The sequence below is a fragment of the Osmia lignaria genome, chromosome 8, assembly GCF_051020975.1.
Source record: "Osmia lignaria lignaria isolate PbOS001 chromosome 8, iyOsmLign1, whole genome shotgun sequence".
Classification (NCBI taxonomy): Eukaryota; Metazoa; Arthropoda; class Insecta; order Hymenoptera; family Megachilidae; genus Osmia; species Osmia lignaria.
In genome coordinates, this window is record NC_135039.1 from 10,697,250 (window position 1) to 10,714,772 (window position 17,523).

Below are 17,523 nucleotides of genomic sequence, written 5' to 3' on the forward strand. Positions count from 1 at the left end.
GCAGCACTGCCAACCCCAAATCCCGCGCATTTTTGGAATTTTGCTTTGTCTTACATTTTTCCGTACTTTTAATTCTATGAGTTTTTGTCATTCCATAATTTTTTTACTCTTCCATACTCCATACTTTTTAGTCCTTATGTGTGAGTGTGTGTCGTTTTTGCCAACAGCACACGGTAACCCATCTTTTGGCGAGACCGTGCCCACTTAGCTTGACTTCGGTGATCTTACGGGTACCGGTATGGCCTAAGTGGCTAAGGCCGTTGACATGTGCGGCCCCGGCGGCCCGACTAGTCGGATCGGTTCGGAAAACATCGGGCGGGCTCGGGCGAGTGTCCGATACACGCGTGCAGTCGGGTTGCTCGACTGTTTCGGGTCAGGTCGGATTGGGTCGGATAAAGTCGGGCAGATCCGGACGAGCTCACGGTCCGCGGACCGCGGCTCGCGGCGGCTCGTCCGAATCTGCCCGACTTTATCCGACCTGGCCCGACTGTACGCGTGTATCGGACACCCGAGTTCGCCCGATTTTTTCCGAGCCCACCCGAGCCCGTAATATCGGGTACCTGCACATCCCTAGTCTATGATATGTCGGTAACAGGCTTCCTTGATGATGAATTAAAAAAAAGTAGAAGGAACAGAAGCAATTTCCCAGAAGTTTCCTGGAAGGCTTCCTTCAAGGGACACCTGTTCCTGTTGGAAAAATATATACCGAGTCTCGTTAGAAATTAATATAGAATCCTGGAGTTTTTTCATCAATCAACGTCCAGTGGTGTATCAGAATTTTTATATTTACATTCTCTTACCCTGCATTGAAACTTCTTCTCAATTTTCAAGGGTCTCTGTTTCTCCATGGAAAGAGAGAAATTTTATTTGACTAATTTCAAGTTTTCTCCGCGCTGGATCGTCTCCCTTGTACAGAAGGAAATTGAGTGCTTTCCACCCTGTCGGTTTATCGCTGTTCGCGGTTCTACGGTACACCGTTTCCATAAATAAACAAATGTACCTCGCTTCATAAATTTTCTTGCTCTGCACGAATCCCTTATCAACGTTCAACTGAAGGGCGTTACGTTGCGTCTTGTTATTTCGCCCTTTGTAGCAAGCAAACGAGGGTAAGTGTTACAGGACACCCCTCGATCAAGTTTATTTTTCCTGAAGGAAACGTATCTTTGCTTTCAGGAAAACTTTCCTCCTCCAAGATGGACCGTGTGTTTAAGAATTTAATCCACATTGAATTTTTGTTGAAAGTTTACTGTTCCTTTCAAGAATCCTTTACGTAGTTATCTTCCTTAGACTTTAACCTACAAATTGATGTACCCTAAGCGGTAATTCGCGATGCTTTTCTGTCATGAAATTTCATCAGACTGTGAATCTCTCTGTCAGTTGAAATCGATGCACCTCAATTTTCACGTTTCGTTTATTGAATTCTTTCACCACCCAGGGGTAGTCGAACGTTTCCGGTTCCGTCCCGGTATCGAGCATGTTTTAAACGGATTTCACGGTAGCTGAGACTAGAATCTTCTTGGAGCATCGAGTTAACCCTTAGGAAAGTTTCACCTCGTGGTTTTTCATCCAGCAGAGGGGAAGGGTGAGATTCTCGTCTACGTTTACAGGGATGAAAAAATTGAAGACGGGGTTGAGCGGGGAATAAAATTTGCATTGCATTAAAAAGGTACTCTGGAGGAATACTTTCTACGCGGAGCCTTTTAAACGTGCCACCAACAGCCCTGAACTCTCTGGAAATATTTTCAAAAATTTCTTGCTACATTTTGCCCTCCCTAAACCCAGGTAGAATTACTGAAAACTAGTTCCTTTATTATTTATTTTATTTTATCTTAAATAACGATAAAAATTCTTGAAAACGAGGATAAGGTGTAAGGAAAATTTCTAACAGGGTAGTCTGAAAATTACAACCCCCTTTTATGCTATATCTATGTAATTACGCAAGCTGCTCCACGCGAGCATGCAATCAAAATGAAAATTATAATTAAACGGAGGCGAAACTTTCTCAATTTTACAGGTGACGTTTTAAGTATGCATACGAGCATGCAAGAAATAATCATCAGTGCTTTCAACGCCCACAGCTACCCTCTATTTCGTGCTGACGGTGGTTGAACGTGATTCTTCTGGTTATACGATAACGAGCCAACAAAAATGCCTCGTCAATATGCAACATTGCATTTTTCCACGGTTCTCGCTTTTCTTGATAACGAACACGAACCTGAATAAGAATCTGCTACCAGAAGTTTGCTTAAACTGTGGGTGGTTATCAGTGAAGGACTATCAGGCTCTTAAATTTTCTGTAATTAAGAAGTTTAGACAAATTAATGGTGAGTTAGAATTGTAATAAATTTCAATATTATTCTACTGATTGATTATCAGATTAATTACTAGTTTGTCTAATTTTATTAAGGATGAGCTGAGGGATATTATTATTATTATTAGGTTCAGGCTAACCGGGCACTCAGTCCTTGGGGACCATTGTACCCGGGCCGCTAGGCAGCCTCTTTACTGGCTGTGCCTTGGCAGCTGGGCTTCTATTGCGAAATTTAGAAGCGCCGCCATCAGGCCAGCCGAAACGCTTAATGATGAGGGTTCCGAGGTCCCCAGGATTGATCCTCTATAGGGCCCTTAGTTCCCTGCATCTTAGAAGTACTTACGTGGAGGGGTGTCTCATCCTCCTCCTCACACCTCGGGCATGTCGACTCCTTTGTGAGTCCCATGCGTGCGAGGTGTTTTCTCGTGTACCAGTGTCCTGTTACTAGACCAACGAGCATGCGCAGCTGCGCCCTGTCCAAGTGAGTTAAGGTGTCACCCAGCTTCTGTGATGGTCCCTCAAATAAGGCCCTCGTGTGTCTCATGCCGTCGGCGTTATGCCAGAGTCTGGTGAATTCCTGGTTCAACCATTCTTCAGCCAGGCCCTTCAACGCGTGGGTTGAGACGCCGATAGGGTACTCATGGTATGGCTGGGAGCCTATCGCCCCCAGTCGCGCCAGTTCGTTGAGCTGAGGGATAAGGATGAATTAATGGAAAATGAGTAGATTTAATGGAAGACTTAAAAGTTGAAATTGTTTGATGTATGTGGCTACAGTAGAAAGTTCCTCCTTTTCAAAAATTTGAGAATTAACATTTTTTAGTGTGTCTGATTAAACTGGTGTATTTCTACTGTGGCAGTCAAAGTGAAACTCTTGAAAAGAGAAATTCTTCTATTTTCTTCACTTTTCCTTTAGTCCATTAAGAATGTTCACAGGAAACGAGACACTCGGTTGGATGTTGAATTTCTTTTCGTTGTTCAGATAATTGTGAAGCTCCTGGAAGAAAGGATAATCGCCTGGTGCAGTGTCCAGGGAAAGGAACGTTGCCTTCTAGTTAAATTCTCCAGTTTTCCAAGGTTTTTGGCAGACTATCCTCCTCGATGAAGCGAAACGTCTCACCAGGATGTTATTCCTCGTTGTTTTCTTCCCTCTAGAAACCTGAAGCAATTTCTTTTCTTGATTTATTCGTCCGTTGCCATGGTTAACTGTTAATCTGTGTTTATTTCTGAAGAATTTAATAAAAAGTAAGGAAGCAATTTCATGACAGAAAAGTATTACAAAATTATACTTATGGTACATCAATTAGAAGCTTAAAGTTCAAAGAATATAACTACATAAAGGATTCATCAATATTTTTGACACAAAATGCCTGATTCTTCATTGGAACAAATAATGAATCCACTTATTGATCGTTTGGTACAATTGACAATCAGCCATTTTGTATTGAAAATATCGATGAAACCTTTATGTAGAATTTGTTATTGAACTTCTATACTGCAATAGAAGATGAGTACATTTAAAGGAATACTTAAAAGTTGAAATTGTTTGATGTAAGTGGCTATAGTAGAATGTTTCTTCAAGCTGTCAGACGATATTCAGGAATTCCATTAGCAGAACGAAGCGCAAACGAGCGTTTTTATACGCGTCAGAGCTACTCTTCCACCTTGAATAATTTATTCCAGGGTAACAGTGAGTGGCTGTTTTCGGAGAGGATCGTTTCCCTCGCGAACGATTATCCTCGCTGCTTACATCCTTGCATAATCCTACCCTCTTCCGAACTCCATTCCTTCCTGACAATCCTTCTCCATTTCTTTCGATTCCTTTCTACATGAAGAACGGGGTGCTCGTAGCAGGTCACCCCCTTGAATAATAAATCGATAATTCGCCTCGACGACTTTCTACCCGGCTGAGAAATCACACGGGACACCATTGAACCCTTGTCGGAAACTCCTTTTTATCTAACACTTGAATTTTCATCGTAACCGTTCGGTAATTCCCCGCATTAAGGGGGTAGACACGGCAAGTGACCTCTCCGATTTGACGGGTCGGTAATGCAGGGCTTTGGAGGCAGGCGGTTTTAAGAAACGGAGGCGTTGGAGAACAGGGAATTAGTAAATGTTTGCTGTACGAGGGAAAACGCCCTCTAGTAGCAATTAAAATGAAAAATTTAATTAACCCTTTCGCTGCCACGCGAATTTTTGAACTTGCACCAGTGGGCCCCAATACAGATTTTATATCAAAAATTTTATAATGGCAAAGAACTGGGAGATATATTAAAATAAGGGAACATTCTTGCCAATAGCACATTTTTCATAGCAGTGGTCCCCCCTGGGCCCGTGACGCAGTTTATCTTTCCAACATGTAGGCGTTAGTGGAGGGGGAGAGAGGGTTTCGTCTCCCCGGACGCCTTTAGTTCGGGCCGGGGACTGCTAGGTGGCGGCGAGATGGATCGGTGACAGTGTTCTCGCAAGCGGTCGCCCGGCATGCAGTTCGAATATACAGGGTGATCCTCTCTAGGGGACACAGGAACACTGGCGACGGCCGCCATATTTCGTTGGGCAATATAGGGGGGAACCCCCCCTTACTGAACGCCATCTTGGGTTATTCCCAAGTAAAGTCTAATTGTAATGTAATGTAATGTAATGGAACACTGGCGACAATGGACCCCTTGACCGCATCATAAAGAGGTCCGTATTGTCACGTGCCAGCGGGGACCTACCCGGGCCGAGACGACTCTGCGTGTCTTCATGGTGCGGTCAAGGGAGTCATTGTCGCCAGTTCCTTTGTGTCCCCTAGCGAGAGGATCACCCTGTAGTATGATGATAGGTGTCTGGGGGAGGGATCGTCTGTTATCAGCCCCACTGACGAGTCTGACAAACGATCCTGAGACGAAACGCCTTTTCAGAAATGATTGTGGAAGATAGAAAATATGTTTGAACGGTAATGTTACGGCGTAAGGGTCAAAAAGCAGAGAAACATGTAGAATAACAATTTTTTTTCTTAAATTGAAATAGGATCCTACATTCCATCGAAAAATATGATTTTTAATAAACATGAACTGTACTGATTCATAAAATAATTTGTGAGAATATTATTAAGAACATTACTTTGTTTTTGGCTAAAAAGGAAGTTATTATTGAGTAGCGCACTTTTTAATTTATAAGGTTATGTACACATATTTGCATAATTCATTAATTTTTATTCGAGAGCATTTGTCTCAAAATGAATGATTTAAAAAATAAATTCATGGTGGTCACCGGTGACCACCATTGCCCAAATAAAAAAATAAGCGCCGGTTCCATGGGAGCACCGTGGCAGCGAAAGGGTTAATAAGATTTTCTAAAGCGTCGATTTCCTTTGATTGCAGAAAAAATGAAGTTCGAACTTCCGATGGATCGGGAGAAGGGCCTGGAGCTCTTCGGGAAGTTTATACGGACGAAGAATGTGGAGAGTCTTCAGGGTGAGCAGAGGAAAGGTGGACCCGAACCACTGCATCCGACCGATCCGAAGCAGAAATTACAGGCAAGTATCTTCCCTCAGCAGTTTGGATCCGGAACTTTCCTCGGCGACAGCCCTTCAATCCCCTTTGATTTCACGAAACTCGTCATCATCGTTGTATATTACCATAATAATAGCGTTGGCGTTCAGATTTTGGAATTACCGGAGAAATTTTGTATTCCGTCACCGACGAGATACTGTTAGGTTAGGTTAGTATCTCGTCGGTGATTCCGTAAACGCTCGATCATTCCTCGCATTTGGGCCTCTAGAGGGAGCTTAATTCTATTTCTAAACAATGGGGGATTACCGAACGTCGATGGCATTATTTGGTTGTCTTGGCAGTGTGAATTAGTGATGGGCATATTTCTGAATTGCATCGATATTTGGTATCGATATGTATCGATAACCAAACTATCGATATGTATCGATAATCAAAGTATCGATATACATCAATTGGGAATAAAGTATCGATATTATCGATATCAAATTGTACAAGTAAATTAGAAGCGAAGTTTAGTAAAAAATAGATTATTTATTTAAATATTTGTTTTATATATGATAAATATATTATTATATTTAATATTTTAATTTTTTCGGACGTGCATCCATTACGAGAATTATTTAGAATCTACATATATACAGATCTTCTGTTAACAGCTTATATCTAATTTACGTTTACATAAATATTTATTAACTTATGCATTACTATACATTGAGATCAATATTGCATACATTCTATATAAATAAACATGCAAGTGAAACTTATTGTATATTCTCCTTACTGTATATACATTGTATCGAAATTTCGATATTCATATATTAAGTATCGATACAAAATATCGATATTTGAAGTGAAAAATATCGATATTCCAAATATCGATACTGTATCGCCCATCACTAGTGTGAATACATAATTTTTCTAGCAGAGAATTAGGTTATAAATATTCTACAAAATTTTTCTTTCATTGATGAAACAACATCCTGCGTAGACAGACAGATTTATATTTCTTCCCCAATTCGCACGGGATAACACTTTAATAATAGACAAAGTGAAAATAGATTTTCTTCCGGGATAGTGATACGGCAAATTTAAACCACCCCCGTGATTCGAAAGTCGTCCAATTTCATCCGGCTGTACTTTTGAACTACCGTCTGACATTAAGATCCCGCTGTTCGCGTCTTGGATCTGGATCTCGAGGAAAAGGAAGGCTCCTGTGTGTAAATACACGGTATCCAGCTGCGCTCGCTATCGATCCTGGTCTATTTTTAACAGGATTTTTCAACCCCTTACCCTTACGACTCCTGCTGTTGTAATTCGTCAATAACAAATGCGTTATGCGTGATAGAAAGGAAATTTTATTATATAGTTGGATGCTTAGTGGGATTGAAGAGCATAGAAAATTATACGTGTCTAATTCGCTTCAGAATATCACTGAAGGTGCCCATATACATCCTTAGCAAGCGTGCCAACATAGGAAAAAAAACAAAAAGAGGTATTCTGCCAACTTAAACGCTATGATGTATCTAATATCCACAAACTACTGTGCAGAGATGGAAAGAATATTAACGGGACGGCACAGGGGCAAAAGGAGCACTAGGCATGCTCCACCCTGTCCCCACGTTTGATCCTCGCGTTTGAAGTTCATCGCAACGCTGACGTCGTATTATCGCACGGAGTCTCATTTTCCTTTTTTGTCAGGCGACGCGATCAGTATGTGACCGCATCGGCCAATAGCGCGCAATAATCTAGAATGCATGTGCGTGAAGCGTGACTTACCGACTACGACCAATAGGACCCGCATTCCTTCCGCGGCTGTGTTTCCGAATGGCTCCACCAAAATTGAGAACTCAGGTTCGGAATATAACCTAATTTGACTACAAGAAACCGATTAAAATTGATTTCAGAGCTGGATGTCTTACCGTTTTCGAGATATCATGGTAAGATTAGGTTAGGTTAGATTGGGTTTGGACCCTCCCCCGAGATGGGGCGCAAACGCGCCAGGGGTCGGGGGTCCTGGCGTGTTCGACAGAGGTCCCGGGGCCCTCCCTAACGTCCAGTACTATGCACAGTACTATGCAGAGATCAGAAGATGATGAGCGGAAGGAATGCGGGTACGATTGATTGTCGTTGGTAAGTCACCTCACGCACACGCATCCTAGATCGTCGCGCGCTATTGGTCGATGCGGTCATACATACTAATCGCGTCGCCTGACAAAGACGCTTCGGGACAAAGTGAGATAATACGAAGTCTGCGTTGCGGTGAATTTTAAACCGTGGGCGTGGGCTCGTATTATAGACTTCCGTCTCCCTCGGAAATACGGAATTGCTAAACCTATGTAAAGGCTGGTTCAGACACGGCTAGTGTTTAGTCGAGTGGCGAGTATTTTAGTGTATGGACACTACAGTTTAGTCGAGTAGTTTAGTAAAACGATTTAGTCGCGTAAATCCGTTTCATTGGATTTTTCTGGTCGAGTAGGCTTGCCCCACCACTAACTAGGCTTGCCCCACCACTAACTAGGCTTCCCCCACCACTAACTAGGCTTCCAAACAGACCTGTCCGGAAGTGATATATCTTGTACTCTCGATTTTCAAAGCTCAACTATACTAGTCCGGACACTTTTCTATGCGCTAAACGGTTTAGTAGTAAGTAGCTACTCCCCACTCAACTAAATTACTAGCCGTGTCTGAACCAGCCTTAAGGGGGTAGACACGGGTAATAGTAGCGCGTTGACATTACCGGCAAAAATGTGCCTAAACAGGGGTTTACGGGAATCGGTTATTCGTCCTTATATGAGAATATTTGGGGCTGGGTGAGGGCTTATTTTGAGGACTGCATTTTGTCGATTTTTTTCTCTACTTCCTCTTTCGAATAAGCCCTCAGCCAATCCCAAATCTTCTCATATAAGGACGAATAACCGATTCCCGTAAATGCCTGTTTAGGCCCATTTTTGCCGGTAATGTCAACGCACTACTATTACCCGTGTCTACCCCCTTAAGAGCGTGCCACTAAAGTCGAATGGAGTGGATTATGCGAGGATCAAACGTGGGGACAGGGCGTGCGTGCGAAATGCTCCCTTTGCCCCTGCGCCATCCCGCTCGTTAATTTGTCATCTCTACATAGTACAATGTTCAGATTGCTTGGTTTTCGCCTGACCTACTCGAGCTTGAAAATTCGTGCGAGGAAGTTTCTAACTCAATCGGCAATACAGCTAGATTCTTCGGTATTTGAAAAAATAGAAATTGTGCGATTGAAGTGAAAAATTGGTCTGTAATCGTTCATCGATAGAAATCAATCTACCGCGCGTTTCAATTCTCGCCTAACGAACAAAGCTTGGAAGCATTGCCCGTTTCAATCCGAAGAAACCGATATTTTCCACGGTATTTCAAACAAACTTCTATCCGTCGAAGAAACAATGGACGGTTCGCCATTGGGGAAGCCGGAGCATCGCTGGAACTTTCCCAATAAACGAGCAACCACGCTTGGGGGATCGCGGTTGAAACACGCGTCGATGCACGACGCCTGTTTCAGAAAACTTTCGCGGGAGCTGTACTTGTATCGGGAAATCGCGGAAAAACCGCAACGATCCAACAAAAACTCTTCGGTAACTTCTGACGCTTGAACGATGCTTCTTTCCTTTTTTGATTGATCGCGAAATTGATCGATGAAATGAAGTACGTTGAAATGTATTTGTAACGTATTACTTGGTATCAGCTTTGAAACTTATAAAACACGGTGGTACCTCGGTATACGTCTACTTTGGAATACGTCCTGTTTGGACGTGACTTTTGCTCGGTATACGACATATTATGTCGAATATAACTGATTATTAATTTAATTTTTCTTCTGGGATAATTATTTAAAAATGATTCAAAAAAAATTTTTTGTGTGAATTTTGCATCATTTTTAAATAATCTGAGAGGAAAAATTAAATTAATAATTAATTATATTCGGAGTTGATGTATTATTAACTGACTGATCATACAAGGATATCATATAACAAAATATGGAAAAGGTTAGTTTGGTATACGTCCTATTCGGTATAAGTCCAAACATCAGGAGCGAATTAAGGTCGAGGCACCACTGTATTATAAAAATAGGTAAATGGCTACAATTAGAGCCCCAACAAGAAATCAATTGAAAAGAGGTTAATTCTATATATTTTTGCCCCTCGAATCCAAAACAGTTGATAAAATTTGGGGGTCGCTGTATTTTTTAAGGTACATAGGTTAGGTTAGGTTAGGTTAGGTTATCAGAAAAGATATAGCTTACCTCACGGCAAAAACTTGACCAGTCAACAATAGTCTCCTTGAAAAGAATAACTTCAAAGTGTGAATTTAAACGAAGCGTTAAAAGTGGTGCGTAACTAACCAATTCTAATCTTGATATCACGACAATTGCCCGTTTTATTGGATATTTTCTCATGGTACGTCCTCCGTGCTGTGCATTCTATGAACAGGAATTAGAACTGAGCAAGGAGACTATTGTTGACTGGTCAAGTTTTTGCCGTGAGGTAAGTTATATTTTTTCTGAGAACCTAACCTAACCTATGTAGGTTAGTGACGCGCTTTAAAAGTATTGTCTACCCCACAGTCATTAACTTTTGAAAATAATGATTTTATGTCAATATTTACCACAATATCTTAGTAAATACAAGCGACCCTAAAATTTTGTCAACAGTTTTGGATTGGGGGGGGGGGGGGGGGAGGGGAATACATAGAATTTACCAGTTTTCAATTGATTTCTCGTTGGAGCCCTAATTGTAGACATTTACCGAAAAATATAGTCGAGTACTATACTCATGGGACTTTAAGAAACGGGGAATTATCAAGTGTCGATGGCATGCGTGTCCTCTCCACAGTTCCTTTGTTCTGTATAATAGACAATTGAATGAAGCTGGGGGGGGGGGGGGGGGGGGGAGGGAGGGCAAGATAGCAAAGCGTGAAGGTAGTTCAATAAATTGAGAATGAAAAGTTCTGACGTGGTGTCCTCGTTTCTGTTCCACAGAAGTGCCTGACGACTCTGGACCTGACGTCCTTGGGGGTTGGCTCCTGCGTCGGGACAGGGATGTACCTAGTCGCAGGGATGGTGGCGCGCAGCGTCGCCGGGCCAGGCGTCGTCTTCTCCTTCATTATAGCGGCGATTGCTTCCATTTTTTCCGGTGAGTGTACAGCTAATTAAGATCTCCATAAAACCTGAAAAATATTCGAAAATGTTTCATCTATTTTATAATAGAGTAAGTACGGAAGGAGGTCAAAGAAAGTCGAAGAAAGCTGGTCTCCGTTGTTGGAAGCAACAAGATTTCGAAAAGCGTATTTACCCTGGAACGTGGGTAACAGTGTCGGATTAGATTTACGATGTTTGTATGGCGGAAGCGTTGGACAGGCTGTCAGGGATGGTTCACGGTTGCGAAGCATCGGGAGATCCAATTTCTCCTCTAGCAGCGGTAACTTTAAGCACGTACGCGCTCACCGAATGCATTTTATTCCTGCACCGTGAAAATCAAACATTCTTGAGCAGGGGAGCAACTAGATAAAAGATAGGGTGAGCATGGAGCCTCTCAAAAAATGTAGACTGGATCCTAAGCTTCAGGAATCCTAGAGGTTCTAAGGATTTAAGGTTCTAAGGATTTAAGGTTCTAAGGATCTAAGGATCTAAGGATCTAAGGATCTAAGGAAATAAGGATCTAAGGAAATAAGGTTTTAAGGATCTAAGGTTCTAAGGATCTAAGGTTCTAAGGATCTAAGGTTCTAAGGATCTAAGGTTCTAAAGGATATAAGGTTCTAAGGAAATAAGGTTCTAAGGATCTATGGTTCTAAGGTTCTAAGAATCTAAGGATCTATGGTTCTACAATCCTAAAATTCTAAAATTATAATGAAAAATTCAAGTGAACTTGGCCCCCTAAAGTTCTAAAATTCTAAAATCCTAGAATTCCAAAATTCTAATAAAAAATTGAAGTGGACCTGGCCCTCTAAAATTCCCACACTTGACACTGTTAATAAACCTAAGGGACTAGTCCCACCCTATTCAAAAGCCCTATTTACTCCAATGCCCTCAGGGCTTGCTATTCTACCGAAGAAATACTACAAATGCAGAATTGTACCAATAATACTCAGCTCGCTATTAAATCAACAACACGTAATTATTCCGCAAGGATAACAACCGTATAAGGTATATTGTGGGTATACGAAGGATCGCGTGTTTCTCAAGACGACCCAGAAGCACAGCTGGAAACACGTCTGACGCTGTTGGCATACGATCTCCCCGTAAATCTAATCCGACGTTATTTTCTGCTTGCCCTCGAGGAGAACGACCGACCGAGACGCATCCGTTCGTATACGTGTCAGGAAAGAAAGACGTATGGGCAAACGTGCACCGTAATCATGGTTCAGCCGCGTGACCTGCTGATATTGACGTTTAGAACTCCCGGGGAAATGATAGAATCTGGAGAGAGAATCTGACTTCAACGGATGCCATGCTGTGCTTGTCGCGGGAGAATTATCGCGCGAATACGATACTGTGATTAATCGTTTGAATAATGTTCTCGCTGGGGTTGGAACCGTACACCCATGTGGAACCGTGAAATTAGTTGATATTAATGAACTGGCGTAGAGGATAATCTAGAGACCCCTTTAATGAGAGTCAAAATTGATAGGTTAGGTGTCCATTTAGCAGTAGAACTCTCTGATTTTCTACTTTAATCAAATTAAATAATAGAAAAATAACATTAAGATAGTAGTAAAATGGTACTTCCTCTGTTCCATAATAATAGTAGCAAAAGAGAATAAATATGGAACGCAACATTTATTATCAAAAAACTAGATTACATTAAACAATAAATTAAAAATATTACTTCTAATTTTTATTTTATGTGTTCAGATTTCTGGATTTTTCAATAATTTCGTTACTGCATTTTAAAGTTGTAGGTAGATAGGGCAGGCCCTGAGATTTCGAGGGTCCGAGGCCAGCTCCGAAAAACGGCTCCTTAAATAAAATTTATAAAATCAACATTAAAGCTTGTATAACTAATTTAGATTAATATTCAAGTAAACATTACTCTTCTTGCATTCTTAGACGCAAAATCCCTAGACCTTGGGGAACCCTAGGTGGCCGCCTAGTCACCCTAGGCCCAGGGCTGGCCCTGAGAACTGGACAATCGCAACTCGGTCTTTGCTTAAAAATTCTTATTATTTCATCTTACTTTTACAATGGCTTGATATTCAACTGAAATGAAACAATTGATTTCAATCAGCCGATGAAATTAGAAAAATAGTTATAATTCATAATATATTAACCTAATCATATTAACCTAAAATTAATTATTATATACTAACCTAAATTATATTAACTTAAAATTAGTATTACATTAACCTATATTAGCCTAAAAATTGAAAAATGTGTCAAAACAAATGACAGATGCCATGAAACATTAATTTTGATCGAAGGCTTCGCACTATTCCGCCACAACATAACTTACAGCTGCATTTGCCAATAATTCCCGTTTAAATATTTACCTACTACTATTATTATGGGACAGTGGGAGTATCACATTACTCTTAATTATTTTCTGACTCTGATCAAAGGATCCCTAAGGCAATATGGCTAATTACGGAGATGTAGGATCAGGATTACAAATATCAGCGTGATTTCGGTTAGTCAGAGGATACATAGCTGGTCGATTGCACAGAAGAGCCGGGTATGGGGGCGAACAGAAACCGTAGCGTATTGCAATCGGCCCGCTATCGGGTTTCCTCGTGTCGGTTCCTTTGTTGAGCCATCGTTTCCTCCCCGATCCATCGCATACCTGGTAAATAATGGAGCGCCAAAACGTGGCCGCAGTCGGAAGGCTGAATTCCCGGAAGGACAGCGAGCGGAACGTTTGAGCGATGCTTCTTTTGTACCTCATTGCGAATATTTTTCTGGATACATCCTCATTGTTATGTGCCATTATCCCTATGAACGTGTACAATGAGTTGCATTGAACTTGTCGCAGTGAAGTTGGCCACGCATTCACTCACCGACGCGGCGTGAATGCGTTAGTGAATTTGTAGCCAACTTCACTGCGACAAGTTCAATGCAACTCATTGTACAATATCCAATAGTATTAATGTAAAACATTTTCCATAACCTTGACATTTTAAGCAGGTTTAATTTTTCAATTATAATACTGTAGATATTTTTTTGATTTATATTTTTGGTACAGCTTCGTATTTATTAGAATATCGTGTCTTTTAAAGAGAGAAAAAATTGAACCGCTAATTAAGCCGGCAGTTCGATGCCAATTAAAGACCTAACGCGCGAAGCTTTAATCAGTTGTTACATCAACAAGCACAAGCGTAACCGGGTATTGCGGCTGGAATCAACGAACGGATTAAAACGTCGATAACCGCTGTACGCGGATCTGTCGCTAATTTATCATGTCATTTCGTTAATCGACGTCCGAAGCTTCGTTATACCGTTGCCTCTGGCTTTCCGACGCGTGCTGCCTTTTTAAGGTTATACCTAGCCGGGAGGCTGAAAAAAGCGACTTTTCAAGTATTTTTTTTTTAGAAAGACGTTTGCGTTTATTTTAATGAATCTTTTTACTTTGAATTAAGTTGATCTTCACGTATACACTCACATTTGTTTTTTTACAAAATATTGATTTGTGGAGCTGCTAGGTCCATCTCCAAAAGAAGGCATCTTGCGGCGAGCAGGATATCTCTGGACTGGATCATCTGAAATCAAAAAGTAATGAAGATTTAATTAATATAAGGTAAAATCTTGTCTTTAATGGAAGGAATAAGCAAAATATCACGTGTGAATAAAATGGCTTCTCAAAAAAGAATAGTCATTTTCGACAAAAAATTTCGATTTAAATTGTTTATAAAATGAATAATATTGATTGGATCGGAGAAACCTTCGATTAAAGACAAGATTTTACCTTATATTAATTAAATCTTCATTGCTTCTTGATTTCAGGTGATTCAGTCCAGATCTTTTGGAGATCGGCCTCAACAGCTCGACAAATCAATATTTTTGTAAAAAAAAAGATATGAGTGAAGATCAACTTAATTCAATGTAAAAAGATTCATTAAAATAAATGCAAACGTCTTTCCAAAGAAATATACTTGAAAAATCACACTTTTTTCGACCTCCTGACTAGGTATAACCTCTTAACAGAAATTAGAAACACGCTCCGTTGCTGAAAGCGAGCGAAACTTTATTCATCGTCGAGCGGGACAGTAGGATGAAACATTTTTGAAATTCATCGAATAATTTTCTACACCGGTTCTAACGTTGACCTCGTTTCCGGCTGCAACGCTTTTTTTTTTAATCGATGGAATCACAATCTCGTTGTTTAACAAGGGGTTTTTAACGGACTAACCCGCCTATCTCAATTTTCCATTTATTTTTCCATATTGTACCGTGGCAAATTTTCAGTATGAATTATTAAGGATTACACTTTAATGCTTTCCATTTTATATTTGTGAGAAACACAGTAGGTAGTAATGCTCAATTTCATTTAACATAACATAACATAAACTGTTTCCCTTATGAGGGCGGGGGGGCCTATTTTAGGGACATTTCCGTCCCTTTATGCCCAACGAACATTATCGACTGCTCTCTCTTTTTATATACCTCTTATTTTTCCATTCATATACATATATTTTCGCTTTATTCATTTTATTCAGATTCGCTATCTGTTTATTTGTTGCCAACAGCACACGGTAAACCCATCTTTTGGCGGAACCGTGCCCACTTAGCTTGACTTCGGTGATCTTACGGGTATCGGTGTGGCCTAAGTGGCTAAGGCCGTTGACCAATTTTTTAGTATTTAATAAAGAATATGAATTTTATATGTTTTTCTAGGAGCATGTTACGCCGAGTTTGGAGTACGAGTGCCTCACACAACTGGCAGCGCTTACATGTACAGTTACGTGACCGTAGGCGAATTAATAGCATTCATTATTGGATGGAACATGGTGCTGGAGTACCTTATAGGTACGAGCGCGTGTGCCTGCGCCCTTAGCGCCTGTTTGGACGCCCTCGCGGAAGGCGCTGTTTCCGGGGCGATAGCCAACAGCGTGGGAACCATTTTCGGTGAGCCATTCGAACCATGATACAACCATTCCCAAGAACAACCAATAAAACATTCAACAATTTTCTAGGTGCTCTTGAAGTGGATTAGTGTGATGCTTTAGAATGTTAACCCTTTAACTGCGGGTGTGGCTAATGAACCACATGAGGCGGGTGTGGTACATAAACAACATGTTAATTTTTGCTAATAACGGCTGTGGCTTATGTACCACTAAAATAAAAATAAAATAATTGCAATAAAAAAATCTTTTAAAATAGAATATCACCTTCAGTAATATAATTTAAAATTAGAGCGATCGGCTGTGCTAAAAGTACCCGCAGTTAGTGTTAAATGGTGCTCGTTTCCATGAATCGTCCTTTTATTTGCACACCTGCACAGCAGCTTCATTTATTATCAACGAATAAGTTGGATATTAGCAAAGTTTTTACGAGGTCTACCGTATAATCACCGGGTCTATAAGCATGCTTTGTTGAACACTATAGTGTGTCTATACGTGGAACTTTGTGTAGCTAAGAAATTTCCATTGCTTAAAGACGTTTGGTTGAAAGTCGTTTCAAGTTGATTTTAACATTTCTTGCGGTAGCTGTGTTCCATTACTGGAACAAGTTTTCGTGCTTCCACTGGTCTGGTAATATATTGCTCTATTTCACTTGCTGAATAACCTTGTTACAGCTGGAATCATTTTTAGAGGTGTTAGATTCTGGTTTGCTGGGAATCTGAAATTGTAGCAAGTGAAAAATCGCAAAGGATAGGGAAAAGGATAGTAATATGACTCTCCAGTTTTATATTCATAATTTACACTGCTTTAAATTAAAAGACTTATCTTAGTAACGTGTCAGGATCCCGACTATTCGGGTCGGTTCGGAAAACATCGGGCGGGCTCGTGCAGTCGAGTAGCTCCGACTGTTTCGGGTCAGGTCGGATAAAGTCGGGCAGATTCGGACGAGCTCCCGCGGGCCGCGGACCGCGGCCTAATTCTTATGTACTTGTTAATACTTGCAATAAGCATGCGCAAAATCTGTTTTATATGGAATTTTGGAATAAGATCATTTTTATGTGGAAAAATAATACTTGCAACGAATTTCATTCAAATAGATTTTGAACGTGCTTATTGCAAGCATTGACAAGTACACGAAAGTTGGGTCGCGGACCGCGACCAGCGGGAGCTCGTCCGAGTCTGCCCGACTTTATCCGACCTGACCCGAAATAGTCGGGCCACCCGACTGCACGCATGTATCGGCCACCCGCCCGAGCTCGCCCGATTTTTTCCGAGCCCGCCCGAGCCTGTAATATCGGGTACCCCCACATCCCTATTATCTATGATAAAATGTGAAGAGTAGAACAATAATTTAACTAAATTACCAAGGAGGTTATAATATAACACTTTCCTCTGCACATCCATTTTGTCAAATTTAGTTCCTGGGCGTATGACCATGTACGACTGATTCTACTGTACAATAGTATACTATGTAAGTAGAACGTGTATTCTATTCGCAGCGTATCGATTGCAGCTAAGGTTCATTCTACTCAGGTGTCTGGCCTACTGGTAGATTATTCTACTTGCAAGATATCGATCACACGCCAACCTGTATTTCCCTCCATCGTCTCGACGGTTAATGAGATTCTTTCACTGTGC

The 17,523-nt window shown here is 41.0% G+C and overlaps 1 protein-coding gene and 1 long non-coding RNA gene across 12 annotated transcripts in view; one reads left to right on the forward strand and one right to left on the reverse strand.

The window, feature by feature from the left end:
• LOC117608770 (solute carrier family 7 member 14) overlaps positions 1 to 17,523 on the forward strand; it is a 42,159-nt gene that overhangs the window by 13,454 nt on the left and 11,182 nt on the right. For 2 of the 11 annotated variants that reach the window (XM_034334355.2, XM_034334356.2), the window contains exons 1-4: positions 2,162 to 2,324; positions 5,677 to 5,831; positions 10,814 to 10,967; positions 15,659 to 15,889. In XM_034334355.2, the coding sequence (XP_034190246.1) occupies positions 2,162 to 2,324; positions 5,677 to 5,831; positions 10,814 to 10,967; positions 15,659 to 15,889 (703 nt within the window). The other 9 variants (XM_034334358.2, XM_034334360.2, XM_034334359.2 and 6 more) reach the window with 9 other exon arrangements.
• Positions 12,621 to 13,953, reverse strand: LOC117608771 (uncharacterized). The gene is made up of 3 exons (XR_004582406.2): positions 13,611 to 13,953; positions 12,864 to 13,030; positions 12,621 to 12,790 (listed from the first exon to the last, which is right to left on the reverse strand). It is a non-coding gene; the product is annotated as an uncharacterized LOC117608771 (long non-coding RNA).